General features: G+C 48.2%; 1 protein-coding gene across 2 annotated transcripts in view; it reads right to left on the reverse strand.

Annotated features, from left to right (window-relative positions):
- The window catches only part of PTPRT (protein tyrosine phosphatase receptor type T), a 937,324-nt gene that overhangs the window by 29,630 nt on the left and 888,287 nt on the right, over positions 1 to 19,407 (reverse strand). For both annotated transcript variants that reach the window (XM_039864357.1, XM_039864356.1), the window contains 5 exons: positions 11,498 to 11,534; positions 10,041 to 10,138; positions 6,821 to 6,937; positions 1,947 to 2,101; positions 14 to 149 (listed from right to left, as the gene is read on the reverse strand). In XM_039864357.1, the coding sequence (XP_039720291.1) occupies positions 14 to 149; positions 1,947 to 2,101; positions 6,821 to 6,937; positions 10,041 to 10,138; positions 11,498 to 11,534 (543 nt within the window). The remainder of the gene's footprint in view (positions 1 to 13; positions 150 to 1,946; positions 2,102 to 6,820; positions 6,938 to 10,040; positions 10,139 to 11,497; positions 11,535 to 19,407) is intronic.

A 19,407-nucleotide genomic window follows, 5' to 3' on the forward strand; every position in this document is an offset into this window, starting at 1 on the left:
CCCCAGGACCCACCTCCGTCTGCACAAGGTTGACCCTCTGGGCCCGGAGCTCACGCACGCAGTTGAAGATGTCCACCACCCCTTCGTTCTCGGCCATGTCGAGCATGGTATCGATGGCGATGAAGCAGCCAGTCCTCCCGGCTCCAGCGCTAGAAGGAAGAACAATGGTCTGTGTGGGGCTGGCCCTGGGGAGGCCCCTTGCCGTTAGCTCTGTGCCCGATAACCCCACAAAGAGGCGGTACACTGCAGGGGGCAGACAGAACAGTCTGCATCTCAACGCTGCCTAGAGATCTGAGCAAGTGACCTGACTGAGAGCCTCTGATCTCTCTCTTTTGTAAAATGGGAGCGTAATGCTTGCTTCCGGGGCTATTTTATTAGGAATGGCTCATTTTTGTTGCCTGCCTTTATCATACGCTCAGTTAGCACTGACAAAGTGCCGGGCCTTGTTCTATGTCCTTCACCAACGTTACCTATTAATTCTCTTACGAGGCCATTAGGGAATGTCTCATCCCATTCTACAGGTGAGCAAACTGAGGCGCAGAGGGCTTACCTCGCCTGAGGTCACAGAGCCAGCACGTGGTAGAGCTGGGACTTCGACCCAGGCAGTCTGGCTCCAGAGTTTGTGCTGTTACACTTCCTCTAATAATAATAGAGCCCCTAATGCGTGCTTACACGACACGGAGGCATGAGTTTTCCTCACGTGATGAACGAATATAGTCTGTCTCTAAAGTATCCAGCACGGCCCTGGGACCCCGGTCCGGTTATCAACTCTCCTGATAATGTATTTGATTCTGATTGCCGGTGGCTTCCTTTAGGAGAATCTCAGATCAAGTACAAAATGGCAAAAGAAGTCGAGACTCAGTGCTGGGTTCCAAAGTCATGGCGGTGAGCCAGAGGCAGACAAAACATTTGCCTCACATGTGTATCATTTGGGAAGTGAAGACTGACAGGGAGGAATTAGAAACTCGATGTCAAGGATGGGGTTTCTAATTCCCACCTCGATGATGCGGGGAGGGAAAGTGGATGCCCGGTGAGAAAGGGCCAGCTCTGAGGCACCTACAGTTTATGGCATCTCTCCTCAACGTGACTCATGACCTTGACTGACATGGCACTGCCAGGGCAGGGATGAGATCACCTGCACATGCAGTGTCTGAACGATGGGTTGGTCCACGGTCACACTGGAGAAGAAGGCATTGGGAAGGAAGGGCAGGATGCAGGCTAGCTGGACTTGGGGTCTGGACGTCCACCCTCCTCCCGTTCTTCGTGCCCACGACGTGATACTTCATCTCCATTTAGGAGGATTCAAAGATGTGCCAGTCCATCCCAAAGTGACTTTCTATGTCAGAGCTGAAAATATCTCTTCTCCACGACACGGTGAAATCTGACGCAATCCATTTATTCTCTAATAAGGCCGCTACAGGCCAGCAATTGATTTTTAAAGTCATAGAAACAAAAAGAAGCACGCTTCCACCGAGACGCCCCGCTGCTGTGCCTAGGAGCTGAGGGTGAGCGTCTGGAGAAAAGCACGTTAGATGTCGCAGCTCTGCCAGTGCACACCGGCGTGACCCGAGTGAAGTGTCTACCATCTTAGTACCTCAGTTTTCTTACCTGTAAAATGGGAGTGATAGTGATGCCCACCTCTCAGGGTCGGCGAGAAGTAAACGAACTAATGTGGGCGAAGTACACAGGCAGTTCACTGTCAATGCCAAGCCCTTGTCTCCGGGGAGCATTACTGTGTCAGAGCGACAGCGATAACGCCTGAGACTGCTACTCTTCTGTTGTTCTCGTGAGACTCCAGGAGCTGGGTCTCATCAGAGGGCTGGACACAGCAGACGCCAGCAGGGGAGTCCACGGCAAAGAATCAGGGCCACAAGGTGTCATCCCCCATAGCACGACAGCAGAGCTGCAGAGGCTCCCTTGTCTGGGGTGGGGGGCCTTCCACTTACCTGCAGTGGACCACGATGGGCCCGGCTTCAGGGGGGTTGAGGAACTTGACCTGGCGGACGAAGCCCAGGAGGCCGGTGGCGTAGCAGGGGACGCCGTGGTCGGGCCAGCTGGTGAAGTGGAAGAGGCGGAGCTCCCGGATCTCATGGTAGCCTTTCTGAGGAGAGAACGGGCCTCTGTTCCTCCAGCTGCTGCCCACACCCAGCACCCCTGGGAACCACGGTTGCTGCACTGGGGAGCCAGCCTCCCTGCTGTCAGGCAGATCAAGGCCTGTAGAGGGTGATCAGGGGTTACCACACAGAGGGATTCTGCATCTGTTACGTCTGGGAACTTGGGAAGTAGATATCGTGAAAGTGACTGATTTACTAGAGGACTTTTCAGAGCCTTTGGGGCGCTAATACACGTTCTGAATCTCCAGCGGGGGGCGGCATTTTAATACCCACAGCGTTTACCCAGGGTCGCTCTTTTGACAAGTGTTTCATGGAAATTGTATGTAGCAGAACAGATTCAGAGAAATGTTGGCCTTAAACACCAACTTCGAATCATTTTGGGAGGAACACGGGGCCTTTCAGTGGTTGAGTCTGGTGTCCTTCAGCTGTCCAATCCTGTCTATCTCGTCTCCACGGCTTTCGAATAAAAAATGTTATCGGACTTCTTTATTAATTAGATTCTTATTTAGAATCATAAACGATGGAACAAATAAAAGCAAAGCTTCTCTGACTGATGGGGCGGTGGGGCCTAGAGCTCCAATCAGTCCCCTTCCTCTCTCGTCACCTCTCATACAGACACCCCGCAGGCCAAATAGCAGCTCTCTGACTACTCCGCGGTCGGGTCACACCTCTGAGCCTTTCTTTATGCAGTGCCCCCTCCTCCTTTTTCCCCCTTAGCAATCTCCTGCAGGTGTTTGGAGGTCACTGAATAGGAAGCATGCACAATTATTTGTTCTTTCAGTTAAAAAATATTCACTGAGGGTTATCCGTGCTCAGCCTTGTGTTAGGCACTAGGAAGGTGGAAGTAAAAACCACAGTCTCTCTCTTTAGAAACGCTCATGGTTTAGTTGGAGAGGCAGGCTCTGAAATGAATAATTCTATTAAAGGGCACAGAGGAGTGTCAGCTAACCCCATCTGGGGAGAGGAGAAATCAGAGAAGGCTTCCTGGAAGAGGTGATAACCTGACCTGAGTCTTGAAACATATCAATAGTGAAAATAATGGCTAACATTTATTAAGCATAGACTATGTGCTTGCCACTCTCAGAACACTTCAGTGTACTAATTCACTGGATCCTCATACCAATTCTCATATTGCTATCTCCTTTTCACAGATGAGGAAATTGAGGCTAAGCAAAGTTAAGTAATATGCCCAAGGTCACACAATTGGTAAGCTGCAAATCCCTGGTGGTTGGGCTCCACAGTCTGCCCTCCTAAGCACTACGGTACACGGATGCCTGGGTGTTACGCAGGTGAAGAGATGGAGGGAACCTTAGTCTAAGGGGCAGCACAGGGAAAGCGTGGGGACAGGAAATAGCATGATACGTGCACAGAATCACAAACAGCCCAAGGCAGCTCCAGAGGAGAGTGGAAGACAGGCAAGGATGGACAGCAGGATCGGGGGCGGGAAGCTGGGCGGGTGCTGGATGCTGGAGGGCCCTGCTTTCCACTTTCAGGCCTTTGGACTTTATCCCAGAGGCACTGGGGAGCTATAGGGAGGTTGCCCATATGGTTGCACAGAAGGGACAGTGCATCAGGCTTGCATTTTAGGAGGACCACTCGGGCTGCTATGTGGAGGATGGATTTGGGTGGGTGTGTTAGGGGCCGTGTACAGGGCACGATTGGTGCCCATCCAGATCCCATTTCCTGAACCAGTGCACACGCCCCAGCTACTTTGAGTCTTGGCTGCAGACAGCTCACACTTACTCTTCTTCAGAGAACTGCTCTCAGCCCGACAGGCACCACCTCCCTTGGGTGGGGCGGGCAGCTGGCATTCAGTGACTGAGAGGGGTGTTAGAATGACCGACCGACTCTGTCAGTCCACCTAGGACTGAGGGGTTTCCCAGGATGCGGGACCTTCAGTGCTAAATTCAGGATGGTCCTGGGCAAAAACCAGGATGATGGGTTATCCTAAGAGTTAACGGCTGTACGTAAGGCCTCTTGTCTCAAGAAGGGATCCACTCTGTGGTACAATTCATACCCCAGTGGGATCAGGCTGATGCTGGTCTCCAGCTGAGACCACACTACTGCTCTGCTCCTTCCTCAGTCCCCTTCTCTTCAGAGTTCTCCCTCAAATGCGTCATCAGTCCCCTTCCTCTCTTGTCACCTCTCATACAGACACCCCGCAGGCCAAATAGCAGCTCTCTGACTACTCCGCGGTCGGGTCACACCTCTGAGCCTTTCTTTATGCAGTGCCCCCTCCTCCTTTTTCCCCCTTAGCAATCTCCTGCAGGTGTTTGGAGGTCACTGAATAGGAAGCATGCACAATTATTTGTTCTTTCAGTTAAAAAATATTCACTGAGGGTTATCCCTCAGTGATGGCTCTGCCTCTCAGAAAGCCAAACGAAGACACGGCAATTCTAGAGGCTGAGAGCCCTGTGAGCAGGCTGCTGGAGAGTCTGGCCGGACAGGAGTGAACAAAGGCTTGGGTTAAGACACTGACCGACAGGCTGACGCAGGAGAAGAGAAAAGTTTCAAGAATACTTGGAGTTTTTCATTCCATACTCTGAATCAACTCAGCCCTGGGAAGCCCTTGTTCAAGCCCTCACCACGTGTCCTGTGACTATTTATTGAGTCCCTGATGGGACTGTGCTCTCTTCAAAGGCTGACACTGCTTCCTGTTCATTGTTTCTAGGTCTCCGGCTTAGGAACTGATTCTGTGCTAGTAACCCAGACAGTGTTTGCTGAGTGCCTGCCTTCGCGCTTTGGAGAGGCCGGCTGAGTTAATTCTCTGAGGCCCATTGGGTCTTTCAAGGGCGTCTTCCTAGGGGTAACATCTTCCCTTGTGATCGTTCGAAAGAAAAACAAAGAGACAATCAGAAAAAAACTGAGTCCTCGACCTGCTGAACTGATGGCAATTTTCCAAGGCCTCCCTGCTTAGGTTCTGGGTGCCGAGATGGGCTGCCACGTCCCCAGTCACCCGTCTCATTCTCGGCACTAACTGTACATGTGGTAGATGAGATGGGTGCCCTACCCAGATCCTCTTTTGTTGGGCTGTGTCCCAGGCCTCAGCTGCAGCAGTATTGGCTGCTAGTGATTCATAGATGCTCCCTTTTCTGGACAAGGGGCCTCAGCTGACAGGAGCCGGCTCACCCCGGAAGTTACTCCTCAGTGCCTGACTGGGGCAAGGGGGCCAACTCTATGGTGTGGTTTATGCTCCAGAAGCTCCCACGAATCAGGCCTAAGCTAGACTCACCCTCCCTCTTCTGCTTCCCTCTCTTACAAATTTCTTTTGAGAGTGGTCCCTTGATATACCATGGGCATCTGAATCCTTGTCTCAGGCTCTGCTTCTAAGGAATCTGACCTAAGGCCATACTGACGTACCTGTTGTTTTCCCCCTGGCAGTGGAGGGCACCCTTCCCTCCTGTCTCTTCACCTGAGTCTGCATACACAGGCCCTTAGGAGCATGAGAGTTGGAGGGGGTGCTGCCAGGAGCAAACCGTGTGTCCTGCACCACAACCATACCTGTAGGAATGGCACTGTGCATGGGCCAGCTTTGGCCCTCACAAGGACTTATCAAACCCCAGTGGCACAGCTCTTGAAGAACTGAAGTCCCCAGCGCTGCTGCACCCTCGGGCCTGTGGCCACTTGGTCCATTAATGCTGTCGCTTTTAGAAAATGGTAACTATGGTATATAGTAAAAGTGACAATAAAGTGTGAGCCAGAAGCTGACGTGTGAATCCTGGTTCAACTACCTTGCAGCTGGGCAACTTTGGGCAACTAACATCAGTGCTCTGTGCCTAACATTTTTTCATCTGTATAATGGGAGTAATAATAGTATCCACCTCAAGGAGTTGTTGGGAGGATTAAATGAGTTAATTTATGCAAGGCATTTAGAAATTTACTTGGGTTAGTAAGTGCTCAATAAATGTCAGCTATACTTATAGTGGTAATGATATCATCACAATGGTTATATAATAATTAAATTATAACTTTGATAATGATAATAATCTGCAATCTCATTCTTGCTTCAGCTCCTGCTACCCTGGCCTCCTTTCCATGCCTAGACCAGTATTTCTCAACCCCGACAATATTGACATTGTGGGCTGGATAATTCTTTGTTGTTGGGGGCTGGGCCGTCCCGTGCATTGCAAGATGTTCATCAGCATCTGTGGCCTTCACCCCTAGGTGCCAGTAGCACCCATCCTTCCCCTGTTTTGACAAATAAAAATGTCTCCAGGCATTGCTAAAGGTCCTCTGTGGGATAAAATCACCCCAGTTGAGAACCATAGGCCTAGAATATGCTCAAATCTTCATTTCCTTTGTGCTGCATGTTTCTTTTCCTTTGCCTGGGATACAATTCCTCCCACTCTTCCCTTGGCTGGCTCCTTCTCAGCCTTCACTGTCTGCCTAAATGCCTCCTCCTCCAGGAGGCCCTCTCTGACCACCTCATCTTCTGTCTCCACTCATGGCATGTTTCTTTCATGGCTTTGATCACATGTGTCATTATTCCATTTATTTGTCTGTTGAATTCTGTTTATCCCTCTTGCTGGAGGTGGGGTCCTTTAAAATGGGATCCACATCTAACTCGATCGCTGATCTCTTCCTGGTGCTGAGCACAGGATGGGAGCAGAGCATTCCCTCACTCATTGTGGGTCCTGAATGCACAAACAAGCTGAAGCACTGAAGTCCCTAGTGTATGGGCTGCCCACAGCCACAGGGAAGCTTACCTTCTGGACCGTGAAGGTGCGTATGACGTATTCTGCTAGAGGCTCCGTTTCAATCAGAGTGACTTTAATGTCTCCATAGACCTCTGTGTCATCCGGCCAGTATCGCACACACTTCACCTGTGAGGAAGGACAGAGGCGAGGACATATGAGCAGGTGGCTGAGTGTGAGCAGCCACCTCCTCTGGCCTTCCCGTTCAAATAAACCCAAGGGTGACTTTGGTAGAATTTCGGTCCAAGGGGTTTTCAGCTGGCCAGGGATCTTCAAAGTGCACAGGCCAAGCTCACTCCCAGAGGAGTGGGAGCCATTAGAAATAATGGTAGCATCTTCTTTTGCAGAGCTCCTTATAATTTTCAAATCTATTATCACACTAAGTGATCAAATAGATCCAGGTGAGATAGGCAAGTGGTGTTATTCCCCAATTTAGAGATGAAAATAATACTCAAGTTTGGAGGTTTGGTGACTTGTCCAAGGTCACGCGGCCAGTTTTCTACCTTTGGCTGAATGATAGATCAGGCTGGGGCATCTGAGTGGTATCAGCTGAGCAGAGATGAGAATAAAAGGTGGGAGATAGTGAGGAGGTGGAAGCAGAAGTGGTTGGGGGCGGGGCATTAATATTAAGAGCTGGTAATCGGGGGCTGGAAGGAGAAAGGCTCTTAGCTGGGATAAAAGACTGGAAGGCGCTGGGCTCAGAGGGAAGACTTGGCCACTGCCCTCTGCCCGGGCGGTGGGTGCAGACGCTGCGAACAAGCCATTCCCACATTTGACTCTAAGTCACACTCCGCAGGAAGAAAGAGATCATTGTTTTCCCCTTAAAAGAACAAAAGCATTACCATTCCGGGGGACGCAGCACGGCCTAGAGTGGCATTTCCCACAGTGTGTTCCGCTGGGTGCTAATAGGTGTTAGGTAAAAAAAAACAAGAAACAAAAAACAAACAAAAAAAGGTTTTGTGGTCAAATGAGTTTGGGAAATGCCGGGTTAAACAAAGTTATTAAACAGGCCACTTTGCTACAGGACTACTCGGCTGGTTTAATGTGCTAATGCTAATGTGTTTTTTGACTCTCCAAAAGGGGCAAAGAGTACACAGCATTTCCCAAACGTATTTAACCATGGAACCCTCTTCTCACTAAGCATCCTGCAGACTAGCATCCCATGGAACCCACTTAGGGAAACGCTGGTAGAGGCACAACAAGCTTTGGAGGCAGATGGATGCATTGCTTCGTTCTAACACTCAGCAGCTGTGCAGCTTCCAGAAAGTGCTGGAACCTCTCTGAACCTCAGCTTCTATTGATGACGCTAGCTGACACTGACCACTTACTATGTCTAGCACCGTTTACGATGGCTTTTTGCAAATACTTCACATGTATTATTTTAATTACTATCACTACAACCATATGAAGTAGATACCATTATTATCCCCATTTTACAGACGAGGAATCAGAAGGACCGGAAAGCTAAGGAAATTGCTCAAAGTCAGCTGCTAGGAAGGGATGCAGCCAGGATGCAAAGCTAGGGCGTCTGATTAATTACCAGGAACACATTGTCTCAGACAATTGTGAGATAAAACGAAGTAATGTACAGTAGGATCTGACACAGTGCTTGGCTCGTAGCAGCAATTCCATTAAAAGATTGCTCTCCTGTTTCCTCCCCAAATCCAAATGAAATCCATGATCTGTCTGTCAGGGGGACCTATCTCCAGCATGGGATGTTATAGAAGAGGCTGGAACTTGTCTCTGAATTCTTAAATCCTGGGTTGGCTTTTTGTCCACAAAAGCCACAGCCTGGGCCTCAGTCCCTAGGGAGTAGTCTCAAGTAGAGGGACCATGAGCACTAGAATGAGAGTCGAGAGTTGGAGGTCATGCCCGGCTTCTGGCTGGGTGACTTCAGAATAGTTAGTCTACTCCTTTGGTCTCTTCCCCCATCTGTAAAACTGAGGAATTGAGGAATGGACTAGATAAGAGTGAACTCAAGGATAAAGTCTCTCCTGGCCCTAAATTCTTATTAGGCTATGAAATGTCCACAGTCCTTTATTGGATTATGACTCCCAGCCCAGATCCTCCCTTTCCCATTATCTTGGAGGCTGGCATTATTTTAACGGATTATCTATCTGGTTCTTGCTAAAACAAAAACTTACCTGCCCCTTCCTTAGTTAGCTAATACATAAAGAGGCCCTCTTAATTCTACTGTATGTGTGCACTGTGCCTATAAACTCAGCAGCCCACCCACCCACATGCCACAGTTTACCAAGTAAGTAACAGCAAGCTGAGAATAGCAGCCCCGTTTCTAAGCCCAAGGAGCAGCTGAGGACCACATAGGGGGAAGCTGAGAGAGGGCAGAGTGGGAGGCCAAGGCCTGAACTCTGAAGAACATGGAGGTTTAGAGATCAGGAAGCAAAGGTTCAAATGCTGCTGGGAGGTTGAATACGATGAGAAGAGAGAAGTGGCTGTGGGACTTGTCAACATGAAGGATGCTGGTGATGTTGACAGCATCGCTGTGGGTGGAATGAAGGGAAGAGCAACGCTGGAGTGGGCAGAAGAGAACAGGAGTGAAGAGACAGAACCTGTGTGTGAGTCTTAGAATCTGGCAGAAAAGTGGGGACAAGAGAGCCATTTTCGTTCGCCTGTTTTATATTTTTAAAGGGGAAGGTACTCAGGATGTTTGTGTACAAACATCTAGCAATGAGAAAGAGAATTGTTTTTCGAGTGAGCGAGGAAATGAGAAAATTCTTGAGTGGAATCTGTGATTCAAGGCACTGGGATTGCCTTTGAAAGGGCAAGAGTCACTTCTTCCCTAGTATTAGGCTGAGCCACAAGAAACGGCTGAAATTCTACCATGGAGGCGGGGGGGTCAAGCAAAACAGCCATTTTTATGGTTCGACCTGATAATAGAGGGAAAGAATGAGAAGATGGTTGTAGATGCAAGCAGGATGGCAGCTTTGTGGTGTGACGATGACGGAGTTCATGTCTGGTGGCTTTAAGTTCCCCAAACTATATGAGATGATGTCATCAACAGAGGGTGAAGGTTGAGAAAGAAATGAGGAGGGTTCGAAGGGAAAGGACATTCCCCGAGTATCAAAGAGGAGTGAGGATTTCTCCTTCGTAGGTGGCCGTGAGGGTGAAATGTTGGACAGGAGGCACTTGGCACAATGCACGAAATAGAGACATGCTCAGGAGTGCAACGCCAGCATCCTCCATCCGGGCAACTGCAGGAGGAGGGGCTTACCCTGCCCACTTCCACGAGGTTTGTGACCATGACGATGCTGGCTGAGTTCTCCTGCCAGATCATTCTCCAAAAGTCCTTTACGGTCTCTTGCATTGGACCTGCCAACAGAGAAGGTGTCAGGGTCAAAGACTGCAAGTGCCCAGAGGCCGCCAAGGTCAGTTAAGACTCCACGTGGAAGAGCAAGAGTGTGGCCAGGGGATTCTCTTTGGGACACCCACGTCGCTGAGGCTGGGACCCGAGGCGTGGGAGGTCAGCGTATGGATAAGAAAACCACTTTCTGAACTTGCAAGATTTGCAGCATCCACTGGAAATACTGACAGCTTCCTCTGTCCCCTCGCTTGTCCTCCTTCTCAGACCTTTGCCACCATGAGCCCCATTTTCGCCCTGACCCATCACCTTATCTGGACAATATTATGGGTTACTAATATAGCTTAAGGGAGTTTTCCTACAAATCGGGTTTCGGAACCTCAATGAGAGACAGGGAGGAAACGGGGGTAGGGAGGGCGGGAGAGCAGAGAGCTGCCAGGAGCCGGATGCTGAGAGCATCAAACAAAAGATGCCCAACCTTGAGCTTGATAAACGCTAGAAGCATTCATCTGGAGCCCAGAGAGAAAGGGGAAAAGAGTAGACAAGAAATGAGAGAGAGAATCTGAGAATCCAAAGCAATTTCCTTGGAAATTTTTCTTTCGAAGTCCTGGGTCTTCATCAATTATAAAAGTACAAGGCTAATATGTGTATTTCATATAAAAATTTGAATGCTATTTTTGTGTGTGTATATATATATGCACACACATATACATACATGTATGTGTATGTATATGCATATATTTACTATTGTATGAATTTTCCCATGCCCTTACAAATTCTTACTAAGCATATTTTTCATAGCTGCATAATTTTCCACAATAGAAAAATATCACACTTTAACTAATCTACAAGTGGTTAGGCACTTAAGATTTTTCACTTTTTTCCTATTACAGATAACACTGTGAAGACTATCTTTATCTATGTCACTGTCCACATACATAATTATCCACAGGATTTCTTCCCAGAGGGTTGAGAGGCATGATGGTTTTCAGCCTCTGATGGCATACTGCCAAGTTGCTTTCTAGGACAACTGGCTCCTTCTCTCTTCTGGGCACGCATCATCGAGGAGATAAGGCACCATTAGCTCCACTTCTGGGTGGTGGATATCGATGGCACCCACGTGAGCCTAATGTCTTTGGTCTGTCCAGCCTGACCATTTCCTAATGACACCTCTTCCTTCTCTCACTCACGTTCCTTCCCCCTATAGCTGAACTTGTCACCTCCTTCCTTCTCAAACAAACAAGTGAACAATCTCAAGACCTCTGCAGGCTCTCCAGCCCTATTCCTGTGTGGCTTCTTTGCTGGCAGAAGCTCATTCTTCTCTTCCAGTGAAGGGCAAGGGCTCTTTAGAGAAAAAGGAGGGTACTTACCTTGAGTTGCAATGTAGTGTCGAGGTCGATGGTATCCCTGGATAACAGAGAAAAGCATGGTGAAGAACTTCTCATCAAAGCTCACAAATAGCATAACATCATAATCCTTTCCAGAATATGACTTCCTCATAGGCAAAATGAGAATAGCATTAGACATTTCCCAGAGAAGTGGCAAAGATTAAATAAGATAATGTATATAAAGTGCTTAGTAAATCACTAAATGTTAGCTATTACTATCTTACTATAGTTGTAAGGTGCCCATATAGGATCACCTTGGAGCCAGTGGACTGGGAGCAAAAATCAAGTGGGCATCACTTATGCCCATGCACCCAGAAAGAGATAGAGAAGGAATTTTCAGGTTTCTGTGGGACATCAACTGCCAAAAAAGTCTTTCCTGAGCCACGATTGCATGCAGAACACTGTGTGAGGCCCTGTAGGACACCCGAGAGATGAAAATAATTGTATCGTTGGCTCCTTGCATTAGTGACAATTAGAAAAGAAAATTGGAACAGGTGCTACACTGCCTCTGTGCACGACATGGCCGGCTTGGAATTGAAATCCTGTTCACTGGGGAAGACCCCTGTAGGTGTGACCTAGAGACTGATAAAGCCACTTTCCGATTCAGAGAATCAGCCAGTTTCTGATTTCCGTGTACGTTTTGGAATACTCCGATAGGCCCTGCTGGGCTCTGGTTCCCCATAATCCTAATCACTGGGGAAAAGGTGGAAGATGATCTCTTTTGCCTGGACATGACCCCTTTCTTGTTACAGAGAAGTATATCATATTAGGTAGGAGTTCAAATTTTGGAGACGGATCTGCATTTAGTACGTAACATTGAATGTAATTAGCATTTATCGAATGAATAAATGACTGAATAAATGGATGGAAAAATTGAAAAGAGAAAACACAGATATCAATCATGGAGTCCATTGGTGGAGAGGTTGCTGACAATCTTGAAATCCACTTTCCTTTATGATTAACCATCTCAGAAGAAAATAAGTCCCACAGTTTGATGAATACCTATTTTTCCGTTAAGCACTGGTGATCACTCTTTCTGTCCCGCTAAGGGAGATGAGTGGCATCAAGGCCCCCTTCTTCAGGAACTAAGCCAAAATGGCTATCCATGTGGTATATGGTGAAAGAGACATAGCATTTCTGAAATTCTGGATCCATTTTCAGACTCAAAGACTAGTCTGAGTTCCCTGTGAACTTCTTTAACTCAGTCTTCCATTTGCTCCATAAATATTTAGTACCTTTGAATTACTGGGCATTTCTAGTAATGCTTGGGTTGACTGTCAGTTCCAACCCAAGGCCAATATTATGACTAGAACTTTGGATTCACCACTCCACCTAACTCTCTGAGTGGTCTTATCTTCTTAGTGAGATTGTCACCTTCCTGGGGACAAACACTGCCTCCTAAGTTTAAAAAAAATTTTCGTGGAGCCTAGTACAGTGTGAAACTCAGAGCAATGCTCAATAAATAAGCTGTTGAGGGTACAACTAGAAAGGCAGCATAGCATGGTAGTTATGTGTGCAGACTCTGGACCTCACTTCCTGGGTTTGAATCCCGGCTGTGCCCCTTATAGGCTATGAGGTCTGGGGCAAGTTCCTTAGACTCCTTATGCCTCGATTGATTTTTTGCTGCTATATGAGGCTAATAGTATTTACATGACAGCAGTGCTGTTAGAATTAAATGAGTTACTATATGGCAGTTACTATACGCCAGGCACTATTTTAAGATTTAACATATGTCTTTGCTATTATTGTTATTTTATTGTTTCTCTGGCAAACATCTGTTGAGTGCCTACCGCAACTAAAAGTCTGCACTGGTAGTCCTGAGATGGTAAGCCTTCCTCCCCTCTGCTTCCCTGCTCTGTCCATTCGTGTAGTAACTGGGCTCTTCTCTGAGATATGGGAGGTAGGAAGGAAAGTGAGAGGTACAAGCGCTATCTGTTCTTACGAGTCAAGATGGACAGGGTTTCTCAGGTTCCCAGGAAGAATTAGACTCTGGAAGTTTTCTTGATTAGGTTTGGGAACAGAAAATAGTACTGACAACATAAAAAGATACGGTTTATCAAGTTCACTCTCTTCAGTCATCCCATCATCACTTCTTATAGTCCTGGCACCAGGTTCTTGCTGGCCTCCCTGCCTCCAGTCGGATGCTGCATCCCATCTGCTTCCTGCCAGAGTGAACTTCCCAGTGCACATCTAATTATGTTACTTCCCCACATAAGAGCCTGAGATGGTTCCCCATTGCCTGCATAGTAATGTCCAAATGCCTCAGCTCGGGACTAATCATCCGCCTCCATTCTCATCTTCAGCCTCATTTCCAGTTGTCCCTCTGTTCCCCTCCCACAAGCACATGTAGCCTATGTCCCAGCTTCCCACACTTCAAATGAGACCTCCTTTCCTCTGAGCAATCCTGCAGGGCTTTGTATATGCCCAGTGAACACACTTACAATATGTGCTGCACTTAATTTTTTGTGCTTTTCTCTAGAGCTGAGTACAGTTTTCAGCAAAGGCTGGTTGGTGGCATACAGGAAGAAATATGTCTTTGAGGCGAGCTTGGGGCATGGGTCAGACGAGGAAAGACCCTCTGGAAGAAACTGATTTAGAAGATTCTAGTGTGCTTGAAATTAGATGAAATTCTGAGCAAGAAATTCACATTTCAATTGTGAGTTTAAATGATTTGGGTTCACTAGTTTGTTCATTCATTGGTTCTCTCAGTCATTCAAAATTCAATCAACAGGTATTAACTGAGAATCTACTACTATGTACAAGGCACTAGATATAAAAAATTAACCAGATGGATGCGGGCTCTGCCTCTGAGCAGCTTATAGACATCAATAAACAGGGGTAAAGAAAGATGTGAGGCTCTGTGGGACTCTCATGGAGAGCTGACTCAGCCGAGGAGGCCAGGGAAGTGTCTTCTGAGGTCGTGCTGGTCCAACTGGCCTCGTAAACCAAGTTTGGACATCCCAGCATCCCTCTTATTCCCATCTCGCCCCTCAACAATAGTCTCAGTTTTCCTACCACTCTCACTCTGGCTCCCCACTGGCTATCTTGCTCTTCTTCAGAAACAGCAATCATGTTTCCATCTAGAGGAAGAGTCTTCAACCCTTGGGCTGTGGACCGGTACCTGTCCGTGGCCTGTTAGGAACAGGGCCACACAGCAGGAGGTGAGCGGTGGGCAGTGAGCGAAGTTTCTTCTGTATTTGCAGATGCTCCCCAGCGCCAGCTCCACCTCAGATCATCAGGTATTAGATTCTCATCGGAGCACCGGTCCCTGGTGCCAAAAAGGTTGGGGACCGCTGATCTGGAGGGCTTAGCACCGGCCATTCCTGGTGCCCACTGTGTCTGCCCCCAGCTAACCGAGTGGTTTGCTTTCTCCCTCCATCCAGGCTTCTCTCCGGTTGTCAGTTGCCTCCCCAGGGAGCCCTTTCCTGGCCACCTTGTCGGCCTCTTTCTGCTTTCTCTGGTTTACCTTTTTTAGGGAACTTATCACCAAATGGCATAATGGTCTTTGCTTATTGACATGCTCATTGTCTGTTTCCCCAGCTGAATGAGAGCTCCAGCAGGCAGGGCTGTATCGGCCTTGCTCATGGCTGTGCCCCCAACCAGAAACATCTGCCTGGGCCACCGGCCTTAATAAATGCATATCGAATGCGTGCGTTGCATGCTGCTTCTGAGTAAAGAGACTCTATCTGGCCTCCAAGAACCCACATAGTCTCCAAAGAGAAAACATTCTAACCATGAGCGAGATGCCTCAGCAGTGGTGATAAAAGGAAATGAACTGCTCGATTGGGGTGCCTCTGGGATTTGCCAGGAGCTGGTACAGAAAACTTCCTAACCTTAAAAGAATTTTGAGTTCATTTAAGTCCCACCTATACAGCATGCAGATCAACTGCCATCCAGCACTGGGCCTGCCTCCATCCGCCTGTGAGCAATAGGAAAGAGGTTTGCATCCAAAACGCATTTATCTCACTCTGCACTCGCATCTGTTACTTACTGGGGACCCAGATACGATATTTATTTCCAGACCGGTAATTTATAACAGATTCAAGTGGCCAATACATTCTCGGGTCAGCGAAAAACCTGCCAGCAGGATAGTTGAGACGGTAGAAGAATCACGGCCTCTGGAGGCAAAGACAGGACTAGCCCCATCGAGCTCATTATCCAAATGGAGTCGTTTTAATGGATCGTCAAGATACAATTCTGAAAAAATGACTCTATTGAGATCAGTAAGTTCTTTAGAGCAGGGGTCCCCAATCCCCGAGCTGCAGACCAGGACCGGTACTGTGGCCTGCTAGGAACCAGGCCACACAGCAGGATTTAAGCAGCAGGCAGTGAGCGAAGCTCCATCTGTATTTGCAGCTGCTCCCCAGTACCAGCATTGCCGCCTCAGCTCCACCTCAGATCATCAGGCATTAGATTCTCAGAGGAGCACAGGTCCCTACTGCCAAAAAGGTTGGGGACCGCTGCTTTAGAGAGCTGGGAGGATTTTAGCTGGGGTGGGGACCAAGACAAAGGGCTGAGGGCTAGATAGCTATCTAGAGTGTTGACCTGCCAGGAATCCCCATAGAAACCCCAGGAATGATAACTTTGGGAGGTATATAGTAGGTTCACATGAATGATAGTCTCCGACTCTCCAGCCTGTATTGGTAACACTGTGCTGGGAGGCGCTTGCACATGGTGTCTTCCCTGTCCCTCCATTATCCTGCTCTTCCCCTCCATGCTCTGCCCTGTGCTGTGGGAGGCTGACCTGTACGGATCACGCCACCTATTCCCATGCCTTCTGGCTTCTAGTTGGGTTTGGTCAATGGGAGCAGACGCAGACGCTCAGAGGCTATGGGGAGCTTAGGGTGTATGTTCGCTTAGCTTTCTCTCTGTTGGGTCACCACAGGTTGGCCTTGACTCTCTATCAGAGGCTACAGCTCACATCAGGAGGCCCTCTCCTTACAGCTCCTCTCTCCCCTTTCTAGGCCTGGAGCTCCCCGCTGTTGCTAGCCTGGGGACACTGTGCTCCACCCTGTTGGTTTCTCTTACTTGATCCTGTTCTCACCCGTATTACCCTCTCCCTTTGAGTGAACATCCATTTCCTAATGGGATCCTGACAGATAGATACTTTTCCTCAGTTATCACATTCTCATGGGGTGGCATTATTATCCCAATTTACAGATATCAGAACAACTAGATAATTCACCTGAAATCATAAAGTTAGTAAGCAAAACTGCCTGGATTCAACAGGCCCTACAAGAACTGAATTCATGACTTTGGTCCTGTGAACTCTTAACTCTAACTGCTGAAATCCAGCACAGAACCCAGTGTGACATATTAAGACAGCTTTTAGCAGAGGCTGTTTGGCCACTCTGTGCAACCTACTCCTTCATGAGACAGGGAGAAAGCTGTGGTGTGTCCATGGTGGGCAGAGAACTGGATTCTAGCTGTGTGACCTTGAGCAGGGCTCTTTAACTTGACCCCTGGTTTCTTTTTCTACAGGCTCGTGAATGCATTGGAAGGACAAAACCTGGTAGAAAGGGGAGGCATTATTAGTATGGATGTTGCAGAGATTCACTTGCATTTACAGCAATTTCATTTGTTGCCTATAAAATATCAAAGCGCATCTTGGCTCTGACTGCAGTCAGCTGCTCACTCACCTTTGGACTGAGTATCTACCTAGAAAAATGATTTTTGCTGGAGGTTACCACTCAGATGACAAATGCGAGGTACGGTGACTTGGGCCAGCAGACCCGACGTGGGCCATGGCCCTCCGGGCTGCCACATCCACTCAATTGCAGACAAGGCCAAGGGGAAATGGAAGGAACAAACTCAATCTGGTTCAGCACATGCTGACCCAGCCCCCAGTATATGCTGGATGCAAGGTGGGGAGAAGCAGGAGGAATAGCCCTGGACTGGGGATCATTTGGGTCTGGTTCACTGTCTGGTTCTGCTGCTGACCAGGTGCATGGCCTTAGACAAACTTTATCATCTCTTTAAATCTCAGCTTCTCTATCTGAAAAATGGGGGTGATTGCCTATCGTGGAGGGCTATTGAGAGGTCTTGATAAATGGACTAATTTAAAAGCACCCATCAGAAGGGTCAAGAGTGACTCATTTAGAGCCACTGGCTGTTGTCATTGCTTTACTGTTATTATTAAAGCCAGCAGGACATGATGAGGGAGGCATCCCAGATTCAGACTCCTGCTCGCTTCTCCCTCACCTCCTAGCAGTGTTATCCTGGGTAACTTACATAACTGAGAAAGCCTCAGCTTACTCACCTGAAAATGGGTAGTAACGGCACTTCTTTTGTGAGGTTATGGTATTAGTGAAGGTGATGGTGCTACACGAGAGGTGATCAATAATTCTTAGGTTACTATCAACACCTCTTGCGTGGCTCACTCTTTCTCATTGGCTAAGGCAGCACTGTGTCACCTCCTTTAGGAAGCCTTCACGGACTACCCCATCCCCATCATGAGTCTTTGATTTTCCTTTATGCCCTTATAGGCCCTACTCTGTCAGGGACTCTTTTCTAATCTGACTCCCTCTCCAGACTTGAATCCCTTATAAGGTCTGTATTTCTAGCTTACTGTGGAGGATCTGCTCAGTGTTTGCGAAATGAGTCCAAATGCATGTGGGAAAGGCTGGAGGTGTGATGGGTACTCAGAGTGCCTTGCTCCAGGTTGGAGACAGGTTGTTCAGGACTGGCCATCTCCTTATGACCTTTCCTGGAAGGGCCAAGGTGGTAGAGGCCGTGTCTATCTCGACTGTGACTGAAGCTCCAGCCTAAGTTTCTGGCCACATGCAGGCCCTTTGACAACCAAAGTCCAGGTGGGGACCTAGAAACCGCTCTAGGTGTTTCAACCAGAGGGAATTCAGTATGGTGGGGGTTTGTTATACAGGTGATAGAGGAGGTGAGGTGCCGAACAGGGAGCAGTGGGGCAACCCAGAGATCATCAACAGCAGGAGGCTGTGACCAACCCTAGAACTAGTGCATAATGGGAGACAGAGAAGCTGCCAGAGCCCAGGAGCTGGGGTCACCTGGCAGAAGCTAGAAATCTGATGGGCCTGCCTGATGGAAGCTGGAGCCATGGGCGGGATGCAGCCACTGCTGGAGCTGCCACCCAAGGAAGCGAGAGAGGAGAAATCTGCTGGCTTCTCCCTTCCTTTCACCTTCCAATCTCCCATTAGCGCCTCCTTTGAAGGAGTCGGCTTGCTTTCCTTCCTGCATCACACAGACACAGACACACACACACACACACACACACACACACACACACACACACACACACACACTCATCAGTTTTGGAGACACACGCACTTCCGCCAGCAATACAAAGCAGAACAGGGAAGTACAAGGAATAGACCTGAGGGTAAACAGACAAATAACCAACACAAGGCTCAATAAATGTTTGCTGAATTAACGAATCATCTGGTTCGGCCTAGATTATGGGGAATACAAAAGCATGCCACAGCACTTTATAGTTTGTAAAAACACCTGAGAGTCAGAGAAACCTAGGTGGATCTCTGAGCCATTTGTCAAGGCCCTTGGGCTCCCAGCTGAGGTCCCGAGAAGCCTGGCTTGTTATGCTGGGATGCCCATCTGGCCCCAGTGGCCATGCTCCCCCTTTGCAAAATACCCCACTTCCACAGGCACCCATCTTGGCTCCTGTTGTATTTAGTCCCGTCCTCAACAGTCTCTGAAATACGGAAGCAGCTCCTTTTCTAAATATGTGTCCTATTCTCAGTCTCTTTTCTCTTTGATCTCTCTTACCTCTGGTGATAGATAAGCCATCCTAATGTTCAGCTCTGAACCAATCACCTCCTTGATCAAAACCTTTCAAAAGCTTTTTCTTGCCTGCAGAATAAAGTCCAACTTCCTAAGTTTGATCATACGCCATCAATGATCTAGCT

This window comes from Pteropus medius, unplaced genomic scaffold (assembly GCF_902729225.1).
Source record: "Pteropus medius unplaced genomic scaffold, Ma_sr-lr_union100, whole genome shotgun sequence".
NCBI classification, from domain to species: Eukaryota; Metazoa; Chordata; class Mammalia; order Chiroptera; family Pteropodidae; genus Pteropus; species Pteropus medius.